This window comes from Nicotiana tabacum, chromosome 13 (assembly GCF_000715075.1).
Source record: "Nicotiana tabacum cultivar K326 chromosome 13, ASM71507v2, whole genome shotgun sequence".
Taxonomy (NCBI): domain Eukaryota; kingdom Viridiplantae; phylum Streptophyta; class Magnoliopsida; order Solanales; family Solanaceae; genus Nicotiana; species Nicotiana tabacum.
Window position 1 is genome coordinate 31,301,581 of NC_134092.1, and position 25,592 is coordinate 31,327,172.

Sequence of the window (25,592 nt, forward strand, 5' to 3'; positions counted from 1 at the left end):
TCCACTTCAAGCAAGTATACGTGGGTGATAAGTCGCCCGTAAAGTTAAAGTGTATGATTGACCTTTTCAAATAACGACATAATACAATTTATATAATTTTTTCTAGTTTTAATTGCTTCACTTGCTTTGAGGATTGTTGGGTGAATGGTTATACACCGAGTATATATTTATACTATCAAGTCATAACTTTTAAGATAATTACAAATAATTTTTATGATAATAATTAGTTGGTAAGCTGATAAATATTGTAACTAACATATTATTTACAATTTAACTACGCTAATATTATAAATGTTTATACAATTAGAGTATATAACTTAAATAAATCCTAACTAAAAATAGTAGGACAAAATATGTGGGTCAATTGATTTTGTGTCTTCTTACAAATTTATTTTAATTTTATGACCTTATCTTTTTTTTTATACATGTAAGATTTACTTTTACACATAAAAAATTTAAAAATATTATTTTCTTAAATTATAAAATACAGGGGATGATGTACAAATAACACTAATATATTTGGTCTATTAATGAGTCACCGGAGACTCCTTACAGGAGTAGTTGGGCAATAACAAAAACACAGTGGGCATATTTGGAATATGGCACCAAATATTTCTGCATATGATTCACACTCCACTTTGGTCTACTGTGGCGCAAACTCACCTCCCTCCCACCGCATTACGAGTAACTCTCGAAGATCTCTCTCCTTTCACTTCCATTTCGACACGTCCTATGCTGTTATTTGCTAACAATTTTATCTTCATTTCCTTTTTTGTATTTGATTGTTTCTCTACAGGAATGGCAAAAGTATTAGGATTTATGGTACTACTGGCATTGTCCGCATTGATCTGTGAAGCTGCTATGTTCAAACCTATCTCCGATTCTCACCGATCTGCCGCATTGGAGTTGTTTACTCCAACTCATGGATCTTTTTCTAGGTTTGCTTAATTAAACCCTCACTAAAACCCTTCTTTCTCTCAATCAATCAACTATTCCTTAATCCTAAGCAAGTTGAGGTCAGCTATGTGAATCCTATGATTTGATGCTTTTAAGTTGTATATACTGTCAGTGTAAGTGATTTTTTACACTATTAAGTTACCCAAATAATATCTATAGGTAAGTTTTCTTAGAATGTGAGATTTATAATCTTGAAAATAAGACAAGTTACCTGCTAGAAACAAATAATTGTGTAAAAATTTCTTATACTTATGGTGTATTTAAGTTGAACTCTAATTTAAATTATATTTATATTGGCCCTCAACCCTTCTCCTTTATCAGGGCTGAGGGAAGGCTATGTTTGCGTCCCAATCTGTCTCTGAAAATATTTTGCACATTATAACACCATATTTACTATTTAGTAAGTGCAACAAAAAAAACTACACTTCAATCCCAACCAGTTCGGGTTGGCTATATGAATCCTAACTATCCTTTCATCCACTGATTGCGTGCAGAATTCTGTGTACACATCTTTGGTAAATACACAATTAAATGTATAATTGTAATGTTTGGGTCAGGTCTCATTTCTATATGGACCCGATGGATGCTACTGTTTTAGATGGATTTAGAACACTCTACCCTTTTGGCAGTATTATATACAGAACTTCAAATACCTTTTATTTGTATTTGCATAATAGTGGCATGTAATGAGTTTTAATGGAGTAACGTGGTCAATGAGGATTCATATAGCTGTCTCTAGCTTGTTTGGGATTGGGACGTAGTTATTGTTTTTGTTATCCTTTTGGCAGTAATACCATTGAAACCCATATTGACTTGATTCTTCTTCACTTGTTTCTTGGGAGTTGGAAATTAGCTCTGGGTATTCTTTTGGAAAGTCTTTGTGCAAAGTGCTCCATAACAAGAAATAAGGAGAAAAACGGAAAACTATGTTTGGCCACTTCAGGAAAGGCTGTTATCGGAATCTATAGGAGCTTCGGATTAACATATATTTTGTGCATTCTAATATCTGTGTTAACATTTAGTGGATACTCACCTATTGGAAAGAAGAACATTCATGGTACTCGGGGGGAAATCCCTCAGTTTCCTTGTTACATTATGCAACTTCTTTTGCTAGCATTACTGTGTGCTCTTGAAACTTGAATGGTGCATGTCTAAATTTTGCTTCTGTAATCTCTCCAGTCTAGAAGAAACATACGAAGCCTTAAGGACATTCGAGGTTCTTGGAATTGAAAAACAGCCTGACATAAGGGCTGCTTCATGTGCATCAGTGGTGGACACTCTTTCATCTTCTTCTTCAGCATTGAATGATTTGTTCCAGGCATTAAGAGTTAATGGGATACTGAAATGCGAGCTTAACAAGAAAGCATTAGCAGTATGTTTAAACTTGAAATTTTCCGATATACTGATTGAAAACCAGTTTAAGTGCATTATATTCACTTTTCTCTTGCTTCTCTTACTTTGTTTCTCTCAAGGGCATAGCCCCAAGACTTAAGGATGCTGTGAACAATGCCATCTCACTTCTTGACTACTACTACTCAGTTGGAAGTTTAGTTCTTGTCAAGGTAATGAATGGGGAAATGCCTCTTGTTTTCTTTTCTATTCTATCTATTGGAACTGATATCCTCTCCTGCCCCCTCAAACACCTCACAGAAAGAAAAATGAAAATGGAAATAGGAAAACAGAAGCATCTAAATATAGCTCTTCCTTTTGCTAAAAATTGATAACATCTGTAGATATCATGATCTGCTTATTTATTCTGTGTGCTTCATAAGGACATTGTATTCAGTCAGGAATGATTTCTATTTTTCTTACATGCCATAATTCACTCTGTAGGGTCTAAGTTCTATCGTGGAGCTGCATCTTGAAAGTGCTGATTCAGTTTTCCGTGCCATAAAGGTTCCATTTTATGTTTGGCATTTAGCATTTGTACTATAACTGGAGTTTTTACTTTTTGTTGTCTTTATTAGGTGTTTGGCATGACATTTGAAATTCTTGACAGGCTTTCGGCCAAAGTGATGGAAGGTGGCGCTATAGCTCCAACAATCCTGAGTCTAGCACTTACGCTGCAGGTAATTACTCTCGTAGAGTAGATGAAGTTATATCTTTTTCTTATGTTAGAAGAGCCAAGTCTCTGCATACTTATCAAAAAAAAAAAGAGCCAACTCTCTGTAATACTACTCCTTAAGGTTCTTAAGTATTTAGGCAGCGTTTCTGGAAATATTTTATGATTTTTTTTAATTAATAATTGAGGCAACTAGATGTGATTTTAGGTTAATCTTGTTTTAAGTTCCCAAAGTTTATATATTGTGGAAACAAAAAAAAAAAGAGCTTTTGGTTTTCTGAAAACCACTCGAAAAGGAATTTCAAAAAGTAGAACTGTTTTCCTATAATCACATGAAATTGTTTTCAGGTTTTTGATAAACTTTTGAAGCCAAACCAGATTAAGAACACTTTTTTAGTTCACTTGAGAGTCTGAGTGATATCATTTCCTGATAGAACACTTTATCTCAAACCACGGGAAATTGTTTACATTTTCCTGATAAAACACTTTTTACAGGAATTGCACTTGAGAGCCTGGCTGGTATCATTTCATTAGCTTCTTCTGAGATTGATCAATCTTTGGTGAGTCCTATTTGTCCTCTGTCATCCTCGAGTATTTTAATTCATACTACAGTCATCGTAAAATGGATTTTGTTTTTTTATTCACAAGCTTGCTATAAATGTTGGATCGCGCTTGCATTTCATGGAGACCCCATCAGATTATTGCATTCACCTCTTGATGGTTTTGCCTTCAAAATGTGGCTATATTGGATTCTTTTTGTTGAGATTTTCCTATATCTGTTTCTTTTACAAGTTCAATGTTGGTGCATTGCAAGTACACTGGCCATTCTTTGTCCGCCTTTAATATTACACACGTACTGCACATGTTGCTGCCCAATACACATGCGGGTAGAAATGATGTAACAAGTAATATTAGGGGAGTATTTCCAATGAAGATTTGGCACCAAAGGTTGTTAAGTACCAAGACTGATACAATCTTATTGTGTAGACTACATTATTAATGTAACTACCAATTAACCGATGTCTATTAACGATAATACTACGTAAATTAGTGGATCAAGCATATAATTATGATTTTCCCGAACATTTCATTAATCTATTTTTGATCAAGAACATTTCATTAATCTATTGCACCTCCTACACTTGATTTTAGTGGATTTGGTTATTAACCCTGGTCATTAATTTACTTGCATGTCTCTTCCTTACTTGCCTACAATCCTATCTCCCTTAACCTATTCTATGTATTCTTATGCAAATGACATTGATTAAGATGCTCTGTTTTCATGTTCAAATTTTCGGCTTACATAATGTGAGTTGGCATATCTTATTCTTAACACAAATCAAACCAACTTATTATCTATTTGTCATGATTCTCTGCTATTCAATCTTAAGTTTAATTCTAATCTCCCTTTTCCAAGTTCATTGTAAGATCTAATTGCAGGCCAACCAGTTAAATAAATAAGTACAAGATTGAATAACTAACCCACATTTATTGAATATAAAGCAAGAAACAAAAAGAAAAACAACAATAATACTAACAACTATGCATCAGTCTCAAACAAGTTCTGTCGGCTATATGAATCCTCACCGACCACATTACTCCATTTAAACTCATCTCATGCCAAGTATTATGCAGACAAATAACAAGTATTAGTAGTTCTGAGTATTTTTAATGTATAAATCTCTAGCTAGTTTTATTTTGGCTGCCAGCCTACCGCAGTCCTCCTACTTTATCCGTGCTTGAGATTTAATATGAAGCAATAAAAGTGCATTTAAATTAAAATACATGTTGAAATAGTTAAGTTCACCACTAAACTAATACCAAGAATATTCCATTAACATCCGAGGAAGTGGAAGAAAACACTCTTGGAGAAGCCTCTCTTCAAGAACTTTCTCTCTTCAATTTCTTGCCTAAAGTTTGTGAAACCCTTTGATCTAATAGTGAAGAATTCTTTAAATATGCGGATGAATGATAATTTGTTAATAATGGGACATGGGATAGCGCTGAGTGCTACATTGCCACATGCTACAAAGGGATAGGCCCTAAGCCTCTCAATATCTTCACACCTAGGCGCTATACGTCTCTGGACTTTGTTCCTTTCTTTCAGCTCTTTCATGCCTCTATGTTGTTCTTTTTACCCTAACGTCTTCAGTAATCTTTTTCCTTGCCCAATACTGATTTCCTTAGTTGACAAGTTTCCTTCTCCAGCGGCATATCTTTCCAAAAAACAACGGAACCTTGTTACTATTCAATCACACACCAATAAGTCATTTGAAGCATCAAGCAAATATAGATTCCAAATAAACACATATCATGTGCAACAACATCAAGAACAAGTGCAATTTACTTCAAACTGGACTAAAGAATCTCTCATTTAAACACAGTATAAGCCAGTTGACTTGGCGAAGAAAGCAAGATTTGGTGCAAATATGGTTACACTTCCTTTTGCCCCTACTAATAACAATAAGTAAAACACTTTACTTTTAATTTCACTCTCAAGTCCTAATAACTCCTAGTAGATCCATGCTTTTTGTTCAATGGCACTGACTAGGTGCAATATCAATGAAATCATTTTGACTTAGGGCAGTCTGGTGCACGAAGCATCCCGCATTCACACAGGATTCGGGGAAGGGCCGCACTCCAAGGGGTGTAATGTTGGCAGTCTACCCTGATGCAAGCATCAAGAAAAAATGCACCAAATGTCAGATGGCTGACAAGTGACATTTATTACTAAAATGGGTTATACTTGGATGTATTTCATTTGGAGCGATATTTGTGTCACTAAATGCGAGTTTAAGTTTGTTAAGTGTCCACGTTGGTGGAGGGAATGGGTTATTGTCTTTATGTGATCTTCGCAATCTTCACCTAATGAGCTAGCTTTTGGGTTTGTTAGCCCCAAGTTCATTTTCTTAACATGGTATTAGAGTCAGAGCCATTCCAATTCTTAGTTTACCCAATGTGGGGCTCCCATATTATATTGTCCATACTCCATATATATCTAATCCTGGATGATGGTGGGGGTGGGGGTGGGGGGAGTTGTTAAAAGGTTGTGGGAATGAGTTATTATCTCTTCATTTAGTCTCACCTTTTGCGCTAGTGTTTCTGATTGAGTTAGGCCCAAGTTTTATTTTTTTAACAAGTTTACATATTCGCGATTTGATGACTAAGAAAAACCATCTTTGGGGGCCTTCCTTATCCTTTGGGTTTATAAAATCTACAGGTGTAAAGAGGTGTCTAAACGGATTAAGATTTTTTTTATTCATCTCATTTGGTAGTGAGATCTGTATCTTTTTTATTATTTCAATTTTGTTTTCTTTTTAGTTCTTTAAAATAAAGGATGAGGAAATAAGTATCTATTTCTTAGATTCGAAGTGCGTCCAGGAGATAAAACGGACATCAAAATCATTGTGTTGACATTGTGTGTCACTTATCAAAAAATAAAAGGCCAACATTTTGTGTTACTTCATTTGAAGTTGCTTGTGGCTGTGTGTCTAGGCTGTGCTGAGTTTGGCCATTATGTCATGTTACATGTTAAAGTTATTGCATGCTAAGTAGTAGTACATAACACAATTAGTTTTTTTTATTTTTGTTTATTCCCGGACATTATTTTGTGTAATGCTTTTTTGTAGATAATTTGTATTCTACCTCATATTTATCTGCATTGGCAGATTAGCATGGTGAAAAATGATATATCAAATCTTTTCGATGGTTTGGAGAAATATGGTATGCACCTCTTTTGTTTCTTTCCTCATTTCTTTTTATTGTTTTTGTGAGCTGGTGGGGGTGGCAGTTGATAACAGAAATGCCAAAAGTTTCTCCTGCTCTAATAAATGAAACTTATGATGATTTACTCAAATGTTCTTTGCGACATATACTTGGCCACTTTTAGATATTGTAAATATAGAGGGTCTTCATTCCATTGCATAGAGAATGTAAGAAAGTATAGCATTTGCATTCAGCTTTAACATATCTCACGCCAATAAAAATATCTAGTCCATATAAGAAAAATTTAATCCATATAAGTATTAATATGGATTTGTGATTGGTTGTCAGAGTAGATGATCAAGATGAATCATGAATGTTAATTTTTTTTATTGTTTCTCTTTCTTCAGATCCTTAATAAAGAAGAAATGTACTAGCTTAAGCCGTTGTGTATAGTTTATTAATATTAGAGTCAGAAAAGTAAAAGTTGGGTAGTTTTACTTGTGGTTTGTTGAATACCAATGATTCAGGTGAAAGTGCTTTAACAAAGAACAGAAGTGCAAGATGTTATGGTGCCCTTGGGCTTTGTCTATGTTTCCTCAATAATTTGAATTCAGAAAGTTCTTCTGTCATTTTCAATTAATGACAATGTGTATATGTTTTAAGATATTTAAGGTATTCACCTTATGTTATATATGAACCTAGCATCTTTATGAGAATGGTCCATTATTAAATTCAGGGGCTGTTTGATTCACGGACAAAGTTATGTAGGGTATCTAATACTGGGATTATAATAATTGGATATATAGTACATATGCTTTTTTGGTGGACGTTTGGTTCATCGCATTAAAAAAGGGATATACGGTGTATAATTTAAAACATGTGTTTGATCTTAAGTTTTTTTTTTTTTTTTTTGCAATTTCACTTTTTACTTTTGAAGTAAATAAATTAAAAAATAGAAAAATGAAAATAAGGGTAGATTTGTCTTTTATATCTTATATGTCTTTTACAAGGAAAGCTAATTCCTTTATATGTTTTTCTATGTTGGATTCGCTATAAAATAATGTCTAAATTGAAGTATAAAGCTATCCATATTACTTGTACCGGAAATGGAAATGCCAACCAAACATACTATAAAATAATCCCAAATTTTATACAGTATTACAGTCTTTTTTTTCTAATCCCAGTAACAAGACAACCCCTTAGTGTTTTATATTTTAGTCATTCAAATGTGTCTTCTTATTGTGAAGAGATGATTAATGCATAAACAAAATTTGCATGTCTTTAGTCCAGACTTGGGAAAAAAATTGAGGTTCATGTCTTCATGAGTTGGTTTTGAAAGACAGAAAGCTAAATATATTTTCTTGGGCAATTGTTTAATAGACAAAAGGGAAGGCGATTTGATTGTTTAAAACCATCTCACCTTTTGTCATTTGTGAACTTCTGATACACTTGGTCTTTCACGTTTACTGATTCTTTATTACACTGTTCTGTATTTTTCTGAGGGGCTAATCAGTTGAAGAAGTAGCTCATGAACAAATGGTTCACTTTTAGCCTACTTACAGCTCATTCTGTAGATTGTCTAGTCAGACAATGGTACATGAGGTCATTCTGAAACAATTATATTATTGTTATATCATATTACAGATGATGGGGCCTATTACTTCGATGAAAAACTTGTTGATGGTCGTGGACATCAGTGTCCCCTCTCAGCTTCGTCAGCTGTAGTGCGTGGGGTTACAGCTTTTGCCGCAGTGTCTACTGAAAAATTAAATGTATGTCGGTGTAGTACGTGGTATTTGTTTCTCCAGTATTATGACGGTCGTTTTTTGATAATATTTTCCTTATAATGTGCAGCTTCCAGGTGACAAAATTCTAGGTTTAGCAAGGTTTCTCCTTGGTGCTGGAGTTCCTGGAAATGCAAAGGATTTGTATTATCAAATTGATGCATTGGCTTCCTTAGAAAACAATAGGTGAGGTTGCAAATATACTCCATGTTCCCTTATTCTGATTTTTTTGGCATTTGTTCGTTTCTGTAAAGTGTTGTGTTTTTGCTGGTAACTTCGGATGAAGCATCTTTTCAGCAAGCAGTCCAGCGCCATTTCATTACTTACATATCAAGCATTTCTTTTCAATGCAGGGTCTCCATTCCATTGGTTTTATCACTCCCCGCCAGTGTGCTCTCATTGACTAGAAAGAACCAGCTTAAGGTGCGTCACTTTTGATATCATTCTCTTGAGTTCTGACTACATTACCCTTCAGTGTGACGCTTCGGGTTTAGACTATGAAATCTTTGAGACTCTATTTTCCAGTTTTGGGTGTTTCTTTAGTGATAACGTAAGATGTAGAGATTTATACGAATAAGATCTGAACAGAGTATGCTCAATATGAGAATTGGGCTTCGGCTAAAACCACAGAAAAGCGAAAAGCATCCAAATCTGATGATGTTTTAAGCAAAGTGCAACTAAATAACGTGCTTAAGTAGAACATGCACATAAAGAAAAAACATACAATAACTGAAAAAGTAAAGCCAACTATAAGGGTAGAGGAAGTGAAATACTGCTACTAAGTACATCAAGTTAAAACTATGGGATTCACGTCTATAACCATATTAACTTTGCTTTATAAATAAAAAAAGATAATTTCTAAGATGGAAAAATATTTGTAATTCAGATGTAAAAACTAGTTTTTTTTCGTTGTGTAATGCTGCCTTTCTCAAGCAGAGCTCATGTGTCTTTAAATTAATCTAGCTCTTTTTCCAAAAAAGCAGTTGGTTTGTTTGTTTTTGCTTAGACACACCCCTCAGTGCCATCGCTAAAGTGCTGTATAAGCTAGACAAAGCACACAGCCTGCTTAGCCACTAGTTTCTATGATTAAGCGTGAATCAAGTGTGCCTTTTTAAACGGTGATTTCTATGAGATATGTGATGCATCCATTCTTGTATCATGTATCCGGTTATCTTAGTGTTCTAATAAGTTTAGCCAGCAGATCTGAAACTGATGGACTGTTATCTTTCTTCCAACTAGGTAAATGTGAACACTGTTCTGGGTTCTGCTGCACCTTCTCTGACAGTCAAACTCAAGCAGATTTTTAGCTCTGGCTCAAAGGATGCCTCTGTTATTGATCAGGTGCTAAGGGGCTTTGTTTGTGATCTAGTGCATCAGATGTAGCTGTTAATATTTTCTTTTGAAGTAGATTTAGCTCTCGACTTTCCCTTAACTTTGTGAATATTTTGTCTACCCCCATGATACAGGATCTCAAATTTGACCATAAAAATGCTGTACATTACTTAGATGCTTTGCCCAAAGACATTGATGTTGGCAGTTACATTTTCTCTTTTGAGGTACGCATCTCCTTCTCTCACGTAATCAAAATTTGCTTCCTAAGTCGATTTAAATTTGCCGAATTTTACCTTTGCATTGCTCTTGATGATATTGTAGGTTTTCCTTCATGATTCAGATCATAAAACGATCTATGCCACTGGAGGAAGAACAAAAGTACCCATATATATTACAGGAGCTATCAAAGTTGATAATGCAGAGATTGCTGTACTTGACAACGATATTGGAAATGTTGAAACTCAGAAAAAGTATGCCCTTTTCTTTCTTGTCCTTTTATCTCCTTTATGACATCTTTTTGCAGACTACATTCCTTTTCTAGTCATTGACTGTCTTTTGACCTATTGTTTGCATGTATTAGTTATTTATAATCATGGTCATAGTGAACTTGTTTCTGTTCAGATATGTGCTACTGCGAATTCTTAATACGGACCATAGACACAAATATCTTTTTTCTTTTCCTCTTGTTTTTAAAACTATTTCATTACAATATTTCTTTTGTAAATTTTCTAAGAATGGGCTAGCTTTTGATTCACTTTACTTGCTGTACTTAGTTGCCTTTAATTTACTTCTGACAGCTGAACTGGATCCATGTAAGCTGTAAAATCAATTTACCATTTATTGCTACCTCACATTGTTGTCAGAATATCATTTGTCTTTTTTTTAAAATTACATTCAACTGCTACTTTTTTTATAGGAAATAAAGTTTCTTAATTATTTTCTATTGATTGTCATATGGGCAACTCTATGCCTACGACTACCAGGTTGGCACAAGCATCGAGTGTGTATTGACAGCTTATACATGTTTATGGATGCAACAGTTTGTCTGGTTTTGCTTGATTGTCTTTCACCTCATTTTGATGCTACCTATGATATCACTTGAACTTTTTGGTAGTTTATCATTTCTTGGGGTGTTTTGTACAGGCTTGATTTTGCCGGGGAGAATGCCATCTCTCTATCAGCAAACCATCTGCAAAAGCTACGGTTGTCATTTCAATTAACTTCTCCTCTAGGGCATGCTTTTAAGCCACACCAGGTTGGGAGCCTGACTTATCTGTTGAATAACTCTTTATCATCCACAGTTGGTGGACTTAAGATCTGGTCTGCAGGCTTTCCTCAAGTTGAGACATGAGAGCAAGGTGGACCATATCTTTGTGGTGGGGAATTCTGGAAAACAATTCGAAATAATACTAGTAAGTTCTTGAAATCGTTTCTGTACTCCGTTGCTCCCACTTAACATAACGTGGATGTGTTTACGAGTTCACAACTCCAATTCCAAGAAGAAAGAAATATGTGCAGTTGCCTCTAATTCCAATATTAATAATCTCTGAAAGCGCTAAGCAGTGAATACTTGAATGGCATTCTGTCTTGTAGGATTTCCTTGGACTAGTTGAAAAGTTTTTCTATCTATCAGGTAGATATGACATTCAACTTACTGTCGGAGATGCTGTAATGGTATGTACTTATTCTAGCTTCATTAAAGCTACAGTATCACATTTTTGAAAAAATATGCAGTAAAGAAATTTATTCTTATGACATCTGTATTTTGATGAATATTTGATCTGGCATCTTGAGCTGGGCATTTTGTTTCCTCCAGGAGAACTCGTTCTTGCAACCCTTGGGTTCTGTTGAATTAGATTTGCCGGAGCCTCCAGAGAAGGCAGCTCGACCACCTCCTCAAGCTGTTGATCCTTCCTCAAGGTTTGGGCCCAAGGCAGAAATCGCTCACGTATTCAGGGTTCCAGAGAAAAGACCTCCTAGGGACCTTTCTTATGCCTTTCTGGCCCTTGTTCTTCTTCCATTCCTTGGATTTTTGGTTGGGGTAGGTTTCCTCTACTTCATGGTTGAGTTTCTTTTTTAAATAAGTCAAATATAATGATAGCAGTATCGCCTCCCTTCCCACATTCTAAAAGAAAATTCATATGTATAGAAGAGAATAGCTGTGGGTTCAAGTCCTAATATAGGTGAAAAAGGTTAGATGATTTCTTTCCACTCTCTAAATCTCGGTGTACAAAGTTGCCCGGTATCGGATACCCAAACTGGTCGTGGAGGTAGCAGGTACCCGATAGATTAGTTGAAATACGCGCAAGTTGTCCAGAACAACACCATTAATTAAAAAAAAGAGATAATTGTTGTATGATTGATTCTATTTCAATTGGTTGCTTTTCCTGGGCTTGAATGTGGAGCTTAGCATTCTCTCCCTTGTCTATTATGCCTCTTTTGTAGTTAATTTTTTTTAACTGTAATATTGGGGCCAACTTGCACGCATCTCGACTAATTTCACAGGGTACCTGCTACCTCCCACCAGTGCAGGTACCAAATAGCACTGTGTACCAAGGCTTGGATAGATGGAAAGAATTCATCTAGTGTTTTTGCCTCCACTGGAATTTGTACTTGAGACCTCAATGGTTCTCAACTCACTTCATTGACCACTAGGCTATTCCCTTTGGTGCACTTGACCTCAGTGCTATTAGTTGCAGCATTAATACATATTAACAAAAACTTATAATTTGTGATGGGTTGTTGATACTTTGTTGAAATAGGAGGTAATATGCTCATTGTAGCAGCAAAAAGTTGCACAAGCAGGAATTTTATCGGCACTGGATTTTGTTTCTTGTGGTTAATTTATCATGCTTTCATGTTTTTTTTGAAGCTTTTGAGGCTGCATGTGAACCTGAAGAACTTCCCAACAGCATCAGGACCTGCAATGTTTGCCATTCTTTTCCACCTCCTCATTGCAGCTGTGTTATCACTTTATGTTCTGTTCTGGTCGCAGGTATGTTCTTGCTTTATATTTGCTATTTCGATGTCATTACTATATTCTTTTCTGCATAAGCGACTTCACTTCTGGTCACAAGGACCCAGTTTTAGTAGTGGTTGGGAGTAAGGGCTCATGATATTTAAAAGAATTTATGTATAATTTCTTTTACTCTCTAGTTTTAGCAAACATGGGGCGGTTAGATAGCAAGGGAATAGGTGCCGTTCCCTTGTTCTCTCCCATTCGTTGAGTCACAGTTTACTGGTTGATAGAATTGATGATTCAGTTTTTGAAAGGATAGCCTTACCATTCCTCAAAATTATCTATAGGACTTCAACAAGGTCTTAGAATATGTTCTTTTTAATTGCTAAAAGCATTAATTATCTGAGAAGCATCTAACTTAGCGATGCTTTTCCTCTAATTCTGGTGTTCTGTTACTTGACATTCAACTTCCTTTGAACCTTATGCCACTTCAAATGATTTGATATAAGATTCAGGGGTGGTTTGGTAGGGTGCATAAGAATAATGTTGAATAAGGTGTATTAGTAATGCTGGTATTAGTTATGCTTGCATTAATTATGTTGGCATTAGTTATTCTTATCCATTGTTTGGTTTGATGTATTAAAACATTGCACAATTTCTAAAAGAATTGTTTATTTACAAAAATACCCTTGATAACTAGTCCATCACTTTATCTTTTTGAAAGAAACATATGTTGGAGAATGTTTTTATATGAAAAAGGTTTAGAAAAAAATATTGATTTGTATACCTATATTGTCGTATAGAAATGATTATTTATTTATAAAAAGGTATGCTAAGTATTTATTTATCTACTAGGGATATAATTTTATTTTTCACTTTCTTGGATTATTAGGCAAAGAAAACAACAACAACAAACCCAGCTTAATCCCATACGTGGGGTCTGGGGAGGGTAGTGTGTACGCAACCTTACCCCTACCCTATAAAGGCAGAGATGTTTCCGATAGACTCTCGACTTAAGGAACGGTAAAAATAAAGCAACAAGCAATAACAACACTAATATAATAAGGTAATGAAAGCGAGTGGCATAACAAGTAATAAAGAAATAGGAATAAAAGAATACAAGAATAGTACTAGTACTATTGGTAAACGTAGGAGAAACCCACAACTACCTGTCAACTCACCACCTTAATTCTCGACCTTCACACCGTCCTATCTCTAGTCATGTCCTCGGTTAGGTGATGCACCGACATGTCCTGCCTAATTACCTCTCCTCAACACTTCTTTAGCCTACCCCTGCCCTACCTCACGCCCGCCATGGTCAACCTCTGACACCTCCTGACCGGGGCATCTTCGTCTCTCCTTTTCACATGCCCAAACCATCGCAGCCTATTAGGCAAAGAAAGTTTGCATTAAAAAAATAAAAGGAAAATGAGTTGATTGCAAGTGCATTCCAGTACGTAGTGTTAGTGTACAAATTTATAAATTTACAGTAAAAAAATTGGCAAGAGTATAGATATAAATAGCGGGAGCAATTTCCGTATCAAAAACTTTACATCAAACTTGCATTAATATAATAGCATATTTTAATCGAGCATAAATTTTGAAGGGCAATTTTGTCTTTAACTAAGCTAATGCATGCATTAAAACCCATTGCATTGTTAATACCATGGTTTCCTATGCATTAGTTATGCATAGGTTCAAAAAGTGTACCAAACAAGGTATTATTAATACACGAAGCTAATGCATGCATTATTTTATCGAATGCATCCTACCAAACGACCCCTAGTGTATTGATCAAAAGAGAACCATAAATATCATATGTGGTTCTTTTGCCCCCACTGACACTGGTGACAACTGCCAAGTATTGCCTTCTCAGGACTGCCACTTTAGATTGTTGAAAATTGTAGCTATAGCGGAAGCGTCTCTCAAGTCTTTGGCTATGGCTATCCTTTTTCAACACTCACATTATCACCAGTTTGTTTGACTTCCATAAAATTTCTTCAACTAGTTAGTCCTGATTCTGCCCAATTTATTTCTGACGGCCTTCTATATTCTGTGTTTCTCATGTAAGATTAAAGCTAGGTCAGTCTCCCCTAAGCAGAGGCAGAGATAGAAAACTGGATAAGGCTTCTTTGCATGCCTTAACTTTTTGCAGTTGACAATTAGGGGATTTTGCAATTCCAAATAACCTGCTGGGTGTTCACTGCCTTTATAAGTCTGTGAAAGGCTCAAATTCGGCGTGTAGATTTATTTGTTAGACAGAGACATAGTCTTGCGTGCTAAATCAACATATTTGTTTGCCTCTGCTTGCAGTGGAATCTGTTCCAAACACTGAGAGCGCTTGGATTCTTGGGGATCTTCTTACTATTCGTAGGACACAGAACCCTTTCACATCTGGCGTCCACATCTGCCAAGTTGAAATCTGCCTGATTTAGATAGATTAATTTTATTAACCTATAAATGCGGTGGAAGTGTTCACGAGAAAGAGGCTAGCTATCTTCAATCATTTTGGATTTCTAGCCTACAGATGGTAAAAAAAATTCTGTTTTACCTTGCAAGTAGTATGATATTTAACCACTTATTCTTAATTTTGGGCAGTCTCTCTTGTGTAATTCATGAGCTCTTCACCTAATTATTGCACTATGGAACAGCTTGAGTGTGATTAGGACATTAGGAGGGAGGGTTATGGGGGATATAAATGATTCAACATCCTCTGTACAAAAGAGCAAAGCTCTCAGAGAACATCTGGCATATTGTAGGATGTCATATTTCAATCCCTCGAGCTATAAAACTATTTGCTGGAAAGTGTTGGCAGGCCTTCAAAATACGCAACTTATCAAACAAAAATATGTTTATTTTGCTGTCTATTGTCTTACTCTTGTTAAGGGTGGATTACATGCTTATAGTTTTAGCATTTGAAAATGCAAATAAAGACTGACAAACAATCAAAGTTTAGATGGATGTATTATCATTCATTTGATCTGTGTATCAAATTTTGTTGTATTTATACTTTAATGCTATGTGATGCTATCGCGCACAAAGGCAGCGAAAGTTTTTACTTTTATGCGAATATGCATGGCATCAACCATTAATAACGTAATAATATAAACTTATGCATAACGGTGGGACTGTGATTATTTTACAAATACAAAAAGAAAAGAAATATTGCTTTAATTGATGGAGAAGTGGGAATGGGAGGAATTGCTCCGTCACATCCCAATAATCAGAGCTTTCGAATGGACTATGGAAGAAAAATCTTTTATTTGCTGGCGTATTAAACAAATAGAGTTATTTTGCAGTTCATCGACCATTTCATACGACGGGAGTCATTTGTTAAAATTCAATAATAGGTAAAATTTGTTAAATACCGAGGACACTGATATCTAATTAGGTTTACGACCCACCTATAGTGATATTTGATTCACATTCTACTTGGGTGTAAGTAGAAATGCAGCTGTTTTTAGTTCTTGCACTGAATGATGGTGTCGTTGATCATTTCAATCAGGACAGGTTTTCAGTATTTGGACTTGGCACATATTCTATTATTTGGAAATAAATAAAATTAGTTATTTTACATGTATCCTTCATTTGTTTTGATGTACTCATGTCTAAAGTTTGTGACAAATAGGAGTATCGAGTATATGGATACTTCGTATAGGTTTCTCAAAATATATTAGTAGTTTACAACTAAACAATAGCAAAAAGTTGCATATACCGTTCTTGATACTTCATATCCTGTAACCAAGTATATGTGACAAATATTTAGATTCTTTCCTTTTTCCTATTTAGAGATTTAGGAGCACAAGAAAACTCTGAAGTTTGAAATTTCTTTATCATGTCAAAATATAGGAAACATTTATCTGAAAAAAATCATGGTCAAAGTTTTAGATGCTTGACTCTCAAAAGACAATTTGGGAGAGCGTAATTGTGTTTATAATAGAAAGTCCGAGGAGGAATTAAAGGATACATAAAAAGTCGAAATCTCTTTTATTTTACCAAAGAGAAGGGCTAACTGCTAAGAGAAGAGACCTTTACTTCCACATACAAATTGCCTAACTCTATCATTTTAATCATCTGTCAAAAACATCTAAACGTTCATTTTACGACAGAATAAATAATTATTTTCCTTATGACATTCTGCACGTACAAGTTTGTTAACATAGGTGAAGGTTTTACGAGTTTGAAACTAGTTGTGCAAATGGGACTTCATAGCATTATTAGGAAGATCCATGAAGCTGTGCAAGTGGTTCATAACCCAAAATTAATAAACAAGGAAAAAAGAAAAGAGCTATTTACATAGCAATAATGAACTTGATCCTGCTTAAGTAAATGCAGCACTCTGTCTTTCAATTTAAATTTTTTTAAACTTACGAAGGATCCAAAACAAGGGCAAAAAGAAATATGAGCAAACCGCACTCTTAGCTATGTTGTACGTAATAGTTTTTGTAAATGGCAAATGTCCAAATATACCCCGTACTTTCGAAAATGATCTAAGAATACCCCTCGTTATACTATTGGGTTATTTATACCTCAGTCATACTCTGGGTTGAAATATACCCCTCATTTAAACGGAGTGACACGTGTCATCGTCTTGTTGGCCAATTCTAAATATTTCTTAATTAATTAAAAAGACTCATTATTTGGTACTCGAAAAATAATTTTCTAAAGCAATATTTTTTTTTGTAAAAACTGAAAAAAAACTGAAAATATTTTTTTTCTAGTTTTTACAAAAAAACGACTTTAAAAGAAACTGAAAAATATTTTCCAAAACAATATTTTTGTAAAAACTGAAAAACAATTTTCTAAAGCATTGTTTTTGTAATTTTTTTTTTACAGTTTTTAGTTAAAAAAATTCAGTTTTTTTCAGTTTTTAATTGCTTTAGAAAATTGCTTTTCAAATTTTTTTCCAATTTTTACAAAACAAATTGCTTTAGAAATTATTTTTCAGTTTTTATTAAAGAAATATATTTCTAAAAAATGGAAAAAATATTTTAGATTTTTTCAGTTTTTAGTAAAAAGAATTTCAGTTTTTAACAGTTTTTAATTGCTTTAGAAAATTGCTTTTCAGTTTTTTTTTTCAGTTTTTACAAAAACATTGTTTTAGAAAATAGTTTTCAGTTTTTTTTAAAGCAGTTATTTTGTAAAAACGAAAAAAAAAAATATTTTCTTTTTACAGTTTTTAGTATAAAAAAATCATTTTTTTTCAATTTTTACCAAAAATATTACTTTAGAAAATTAATTTTTGGGTACCAAATAATGAGTCTTTTTAATTAATTATGAGATATTTAGAATTGGCCAACAGGACAATGACACGTGTCCCTCCGTTTAAATGAAGGATATATTTAAACCCAAAGTATGACTGCAGGGATATAGATAACCCAATAATATAACTAGAGGTATTCTTAGACCATTTTCGAAAGTACAAGGGTATACTTGGACCTTTGCCGTTTTGTAAATGGGGGGAGTCCTCCCACAGACTGATATATAGCATCTCATGCATATTATTGAAGATGTGAACTCGCCTAGAAGCTCACCATACAAATAAACACACTTCTCTATGTTTAAAGAATTGAGATTGTTCATCCTTTCATTTATTTTAGGAATAAGTTTGTCCCTCTCCTTCATATATTTCACTTTTGGACGTTGATCTACCGAAGGGATCCATCTTCAAAAAGGGGTACACTAATTTTTGGGCTCTACTATACAAGCTGGAATAGCTTTATTAACTCAGAGAACAATGTGCCAAACTGGCAACCGTAGAGATTTAACTCAAGACCAAGGTCAACTACTGTTTCTGTTTAATCTCAATGTAAAACAGGAAACCATTAAAGAATCTGTGGAACTAAAGGGTTAGACATGTCATAATCAAATGGAGATACAAGTATGAAGAGGAAATTAAAAAATATTTACCACTATCATTTGATTCTGCAAACAGTTAGTTCATTACGAGCAAAGAAATATCGGACAGATGGGTTAGGACTCGATCACTTAATCCAAGAATTTGTTGGGGGAAGTGCACAAATAGCCTATTTTAAGACCACAGTTTAAAACCAAACCGGTATTTAATAACTATTTGAAGTTCAGCCGCTATGTAATAAGTAACTAAAAGTTGGACAAAAATATTCCCATCTCCCATACCATGGCTTCGCGGTAGCAAAACTCTTTCAACTCTTACAGTCAATCACCGGAGATACCTGGGAGCTCTACTTATGTTATGGAGTTCTTGTGTCAGATCATGGAGCTCATCTTCTACTAATCTCCTGCAAATGTTTTCATCAAGTGTAAGAAACCACCACTCTGCAATCACAGATGCACTAGAGATCATTGAGTGATATGAGATTGCTAATCATACACCACATTCATTTACAAATGCAACACGAATAGCAGCACTATTGCAAACCAATATGGTTTGACCACAGTAAGCAATCAGTCCCTTTTATATATAAATATGGCCTTGTTAAACATACGGAATGTAGTTCGTTGAAAATTAGGAAATAAATTGATAAGTGATAACAAGAACACCAAGAGCCTGCATAAAAAACACTACAATCCTTGACCATCGTCTGAAGTTTGCACTGCTACAAGTGAAACTTTAGACCCTCACATAGGCGAAGTTCATGACCATAAGAAGAATTTTTTGCTATAAAAAACGATTGTGTTTTTACACATTTCAGTTGACTACCCAGTAAAAAGAAAGCTACAGACATGAGACTTAACACTAGTAGTTATAGACTTCTGAAAGATTTACGAACCTTTGAAAGGATATTCACCAGATTCAATGAATTAAGGCAGGCAAAATAAGATCCAAAGACAGCAGCAGCTAATAGTGTGGACATAGAAAACCGGGATACCATTAGCTACATCACAAGTAAAACCCAAAACTCCAACTATAAAACGTTTAACTGGTGTTCTCTTTTTCCCATCAGAACTAAGCCAACCAGAAGTCAACATATCTTTAATGGATGTTTTAGAGTTATATTGCCACATCCAAATGCTTTTAGACGGGCAAAGTATTAACACATTCACATTCTTCTGTGATGCTTTTAGTTAGTGACTCAAACTTGTAGGAGGCATAAGAAAGAGCATGATTGCTCCAGATGTGATGATTAAGTTCAGCTTTGGCATTTCCACCTGCTACACCCATTGCTACATGTAAATGGATACAGGCGGTCACACCATGGGTGTGCAATTTTGGCAGTGTTTTATGATTACCAGAGAACGAGGTCTGAAGTTTGCACTCCTATAAATGAACTTCAGACCCGAGGTATGAAGTTTGCGGTGCTACAAGTGAACTTCAGACCCGAGGCCTGAAGTTTGCACTGCTACAAGTGAACTCTTCCCAGGCTGCAAGTCATCAATAGGAGCTATTTATAGAGCTATTAGGAGTTTGATCCTGCTTAAATTAATAAAATCACCCCATCTTTCGAGTAAGTATTTTTAAACTTATGAAGCATCCAAAAAAGGGGCAACACAAAAAAATGACCAAATAAATGCTTATTTCGTTCTATATTTAAGGGGTACACCAATTTTTGGGCTGTATACAAGCTGGTATAGCTTTATTAACTCAGAGAACCATATGCCAAATTGGCAACCATAGAAATTTAGCTCAAGGCCAAGGTGAACTACTGTTTCTGTTTTATCTCAATCTTAAAATATAAAACTACTGAAGATCTGTAGAACTAAAGGAATAGACACAGGTCGTAATAAAATTAAGTATTAAAAAAACATTTACCATACCCATTTTATTAAGCAGTCCATTACGAGCAAACAAATTTCGTACAAGAGGGGTAGGATTCGCTTAATCCAAGGATGTGTTGATCCTTTGTTTACTAATAGACGAAGCTCTTCTTTTATAATCTCCTGCCTGATGTAACATCTTTCTGTTTCTTCTCAGGATCTAAGAGAATACCTCACACAACTTCGGTTGGTGATGCTATAATCGGCAGAGGTATATTTTATCAGAAGGAAGGTTCAGTCGACTGAGCACAAAAACCTCCAAGAAAATTATGGGTCTACCCAGTTCTGCATAGAACATAGCTAACACCCTGCGATACGCTCTTCAAGTTCTTTAAGGTTTCTACAAGCCCAGGCCTCGCACCAAACAGAATATCATGTCATGATTGGCATTAATAGTCTCCCCCAAGCAAATGTACAATACCTAACCCTTCCAATGGACGTATAGTAGAGTTTCGATACGATATATGCTAGAAATAGGAGAATATATGTCTAACAAGACTCAAGAGTGCCCAAGAAGTTCAGGAATTGCCTAAGCTTTTGTAAGGGAATTACAAGTGAGTCATTCCTATATCATGTATGTGTGTGTGTAAATACAGGTACTTTATATTTTACAACTATTTTTGAAGAGGCAAAGAGGAGCTTCGGGTCGTGCAGCTTGCCGACCAACTCTTCCAAAATTTACCCCAGCATTTGGCTTTTATTGCTTCAGCTACTCTGTCTCCTTGATATTTGCTGCCAGTCTCCAGGTATTCTTGGCCCAATTTTTGATATCAATACTCATTGAAGCTTTATTATTCACCCCTTGAATGCAACTGTTAGATAGTTATGAACATAATATGAATTAGTCCTAGTCCCACTTAGAATAGGAGTATGATATGTATTGTATAAATAGGGCTCATTGTATTATAATTAATAGAATATCAATAATAGATTTTTCTCCCGTGCATTCTCACATGGTATCAGACAATCATGAGAGATTTATCGTTGTGCATAAATTCCAGCGACTGCGGGAAGAGAAATCAGTGAACCGGAAGTCTTTTTCTGGCAAACACTGGTCTGCCGCAAGTAAAAAGCCACTTTTCGTCAAGTGTTGTGCAAAAACCAACACCACTTTTCCACTCTTCACAGCAGCCACCAAATATTTGCTTGGGAAATATTTCCGTGTCCGTAAGGAGCTCTCATCAACCCTCCAAATTTCAGCAGCAATGTTTTGCAGAAAGGGCACGAAACAGATTAAAAGGTGGATCCAGAATAATAATTTCCCGGTGCATCTTTGGGCTGAAAGTGTCCTTAAGGAATTCTCGCCAATTATCATCCCCTCAAATGAGTTGGTTTACAGGTCAAGCAAAATAATGTTCTTCTGTAGGGGTCTATAGGATCAGGATAATTGAATCATCGCATCAACCTTGGAGTGAACGAGCTCAGAAGAAAATGAACCAAGACGTTAAATGAGAGACTCTCTCCCAAGCAAATCTACAATACTTAACCCTTCCAATGAACGTGTAGTAGAGTTTCAATATGATATATGTGAGAAAAAGGAGAATAGATATCTAACAAGACTCAAGAGTGCCCAAGAAATTCAGGAATTTCCTAAGCTTTATAAGGCAATTACAATTGAGTCATTCCTATATTAGGTATGTGTATCTGTAAATACAGGTCCAACGATCTGTGATATACAACTTGCTATACCTATCGTTCACTATCAACCGACGGAGTTTTGCCCCCACCGGACCACCAAGTCCGTTTCGGTCCACTTGTTTTCTTTATACGAATTCCGTTTTTGGAGGAATGCGCCCGTAAATAATGGAGAGGAGCAGGAAGAATTAGAGAAGAGAAAAAAGGGCATTTGTTAAAATAAAATGGCCAACTAGGAGATTCGATAAAGCATGTACTAAGGGAACGAAGTCACGAACATTAATCAACACTCAACACAGCCATCTCAAAGGCCAATACAGAATGTAGATAATTAATCTGGAAAATCCTCTTTTCCTTTCTTCTTTTCCGGCAAGTACTATGAATAATCTAATTGTTTTTTATATCTTTCAAAGTAATTAAAAGCAGTAAATTTGCTTGATATATTGTGTTAAAAAATATCATATATAATGAGCAATGTATCTCTTTAACATTTCGCCATCGTTACCTTCAACTCCCTTAAGTGCTTAACACATCTTTCATCATGTAAGTTTTTTCGTTATTTTGATTTCTCTTTTGTGACGTCAAGTTTTAAACTAAAGCCCTGCTATTTCCATTATTGTTTATGCAACATTTGGCAGTTTCTAGACCCATTAAACCCCATTCAAGGAAAACAAAAAAAGGAACTGATCATAAGAAGACTAGAAGTAGTGTAGTTCATTACAATATATGTTTTTATTATCCACAAGCAAGGATGATACCTAGTACAGTGCAGAAATATACGATCAAGCCTGAGTTCCGGTCAAAGCCTTCATCTGTATATGATTGGAGTCAGCAGTGTTGGGGTTGGGCAGTGCCTCATAAGAGCCAAATCTCCTGATACCAACAGTTTTAGCAACAGCAGCATAAGTAACAATCACGACGAGCAACACAAACAACACATGAAGCACGAAAACCAAATCGAGGATAGCGACAGCTCTGAGCTTAGAATCTTCCAGATCACACTTCGTCGATCCCTCAACTCCACTCACAACATCCAACAGCTTATGACAACCATCGGGTATGAAGGCATCAACATAAAGCGAAAGTCCCGTCTGTAGGACCCACAGCCCCTGGAGACATATCGAACCGGCGAGCGCCACGTCAGCAAGGAAAAGCCTGGGTTGAAAGGCGATGAGGAGACAGAGAAGAGAGGAGAGTAAGGAAATATTAGCAGAAACCGAATCGCACTTGGCTTGAAGATCGGAGGTCTGAACGGAGGCGGAGTTCGAGGAGGCGGAGTAGTGGAGGTAGAAAAGTGCGGATGCTAGGGCAAAAAAGAGATCGGGAGGGAGCGGGAGGAGCGAAGTTGACTCGGAGATAAGGAGAGCGAGGGTTAAGAGGAGGAAAGAGAAAATGACGGCGGCGGCTTGGAGAGAGGTGAAGCGGTGGACAGGAGTGCGGCCTTTGAGGAGAGGATCGGCGTCGAAAGAGATAAGGGATTGGTGGATTAAGGAGATGAGGAGGCAGAGGAGGAGGAGATAAAGAGGGAGGTGGCGGAGACGGGAGGAGAAGGCGGAGATGGGGTGGTAGGGTTTGGCGGTGTAGTCTCCACGAGAAGATTTGAGGTGGTGGTTTCTGGTGGTGGAAATGAGGTGGTAGAGTCCGAGGGATAGCAGCGCAGACGAGGAGAACATGTGATACATCAGGGTTGCCATTGCTGCACTAGCTGCACTGCAGATGGTTTGATTTGATTTTTGAGTCACATTCTCAACTTCCTCAATTTCTACCTCTACATACTCATAAGTCATACACAATTTTGATTTTGTTATTTTCTTTTCTGCTCTTGCTCTTTTTTTTAATGTAACGTCCTGTTAGTTAATATGAATTGTCCAACTATTTTTTTGATAAGGAAAAATTTACTCTATCCGTTTAAAAACAAAAAAAAAAAACTTTTACTATTTGAGAGTCAAGAAAAGTTTCCTTGAATTATAATTTTTGCAATAATTTTTAAATATTCTAAATTATTAACTAATGTGACTTATTATACTTTTTTACGTAGATTCTAAAATATGTAAATCTTATTTCAAAAACTATGAAATTTATGTTTGAATTCACACCAATTAGTCAATTTAATTTTTGTACTCTGAAAAGGTGCAAAACAAATTGGAACGGGGGAGAGAATGTGACAGTGTTGATTGAAAATTCCGTTTTAATTCTACTTGTGGGAAACAACGGGATTTTTACTGATTTTCAATCTCCATACCCGTTTGATCATTTCCCCCTTCTTGAATAATTAAACTTAGAGATAGAGTACTGGAAGAAGTGGAAGGGTTTTTGATATTTAATATATATATATATATATATATATATATATATATATATATATATACACACACACACTAGTTTCTAGACACGTGCGTTGCACGTATATCCATGTTAATTGGTTGAAAACTTTTCAAACGATAAAGATAATATTATAACTTGCGCACAATAAGTAATGGAAATTTTGAAAGCAAAAAGAAAAACACATGCTAAAATTGATGAATAGTCAAGCCGTGAAATCAGTCACTGATACTTGTATCGGGGTAGGTTGCCTATATCACACCCCATGGGGTGTGACCCTTCCCCTAATGACCCAAAATATTATCTTTAAATCTAATAATTAATTTTGAATTCTAAGACCTCGAAAAGCACTATTTGTCACTTCTCGACTTGCGTGTGAAGTCCATTAAATTTTCTGAAAAGTTTTTATGTGAAAAATGGATTAAAATGTGAACTAGAGCCTTAAAACTCAATTGAGTTGACTTTGGTCAACATTTTGAGCAAACGGACCCGGATCAGTATTTTGACAGTTCTGGTAGGTCCGTATCATGATTTGGGACTTGGGCGTATGTCCAGAATTTAATTTGAAGGTCCCTAGATCAAGTTATGACCATTTAACGAAAACTAGTAATTTAAAGGCTAAAGATTTCCAAGTTTGATCACGGGGTTGACTTTTTGATATCGGAGTCGGAATTCAGTTCCGAAAATTTTTATAGCTCCGTTATGTCATTTATGACTTGTGTGCAAAATTTGAGGTCAATCGGACTTGATTCGATAGGTTTCGGCATCGAATGTAGAAGTTGGAAATTTTATAAGACTAAAGTTTCAAGTGAGTTTGCACAAGATCTAATTTCAAATAAGCATAACTCTCATGATACGAAGTGTTATATGGTGTATTACCTATCAAATGAAAGATCTTTGAGTCTAGTTTCTAACACTTTAAACCGTTTATCATTTGGACATTCCTACAAGATGTTATGACCAAATTACCAAAAGCTGGAAAAATACGATTATGCGGCAAATTGTGCGATCGCATAATCATTATGCGATCGCAAAACACATTGTGCGACCACAAAATGGGTCGCAGACCTGTCCAGCATAGCCCAGTTTTCGGTATCTA

At 35.5% G+C, this 25,592-nt stretch overlaps 2 protein-coding genes across 5 annotated transcripts; one reads left to right on the forward strand and one right to left on the reverse strand.

Moving 5' to 3' along the window:
- The first annotated feature begins 557 nt into the window (after nt 1-557).
- Nucleotides 558-15,604, forward strand: LOC107783169 (dolichyl-diphosphooligosaccharide--protein glycosyltransferase subunit 2). Of its 2 annotated transcripts, none has more exons than XM_075227893.1 (20): nt 558-684; nt 797-938; nt 2,137-2,329; nt 2,430-2,519; nt 2,791-2,853; nt 2,957-3,026; nt 3,515-3,579; nt 6,649-6,742; nt 8,369-8,496; nt 8,579-8,694; nt 8,862-8,931; nt 9,748-9,849; nt 9,975-10,064; nt 10,162-10,310; nt 10,984-11,095; nt 11,169-11,252; nt 11,434-11,514; nt 11,657-11,881; nt 12,713-12,835; nt 15,113-15,604. In XM_075227893.1, exons 1-20 carry the CDS (start codon nt 600-602, stop codon nt 15,227-15,229), a joined length of 2,199 nt encoding a protein of 732 aa, XP_075083994.1. In that variant the 5' UTR covers nt 558-599; the 3' UTR covers nt 15,230-15,604. The 2 variants fall into 2 exon arrangements, with proteins under 2 accessions (XP_075083994.1, XP_016459633.1); XM_016604147.2 differs by having other exon boundaries at nt 6,688-6,742.
- A 3,079-nt stretch (nt 15,605-18,683) lies between these two features.
- On the reverse strand, nt 18,684-23,988 carry LOC107783168 (uncharacterized). 3 transcript variants are annotated; one of them, XM_016604144.2, is made up of 2 exons: nt 22,930-23,988; nt 18,684-19,096 (listed from the first exon to the last, which is right to left on the reverse strand). In XM_016604144.2, the coding sequence occupies exon 1, from the start codon at nt 23,956-23,958 to the stop codon at nt 22,954-22,956; it is 1,005 nt and encodes a 334-aa protein (XP_016459630.1). In that variant the 5' UTR covers nt 23,959-23,988; the 3' UTR covers nt 18,684-19,096; nt 22,930-22,953. The 3 variants fall into 3 exon arrangements, with proteins under 3 accessions (XP_016459630.1, XP_016459631.1, XP_016459632.1); XM_016604145.2 differs by having other exon boundaries at nt 18,684-19,059; nt 22,930-23,987; XM_016604146.2 differs by having other exon boundaries at nt 19,006-21,348.
- Nucleotides 23,989-25,592: the final 1,604 nt, after the last annotated feature.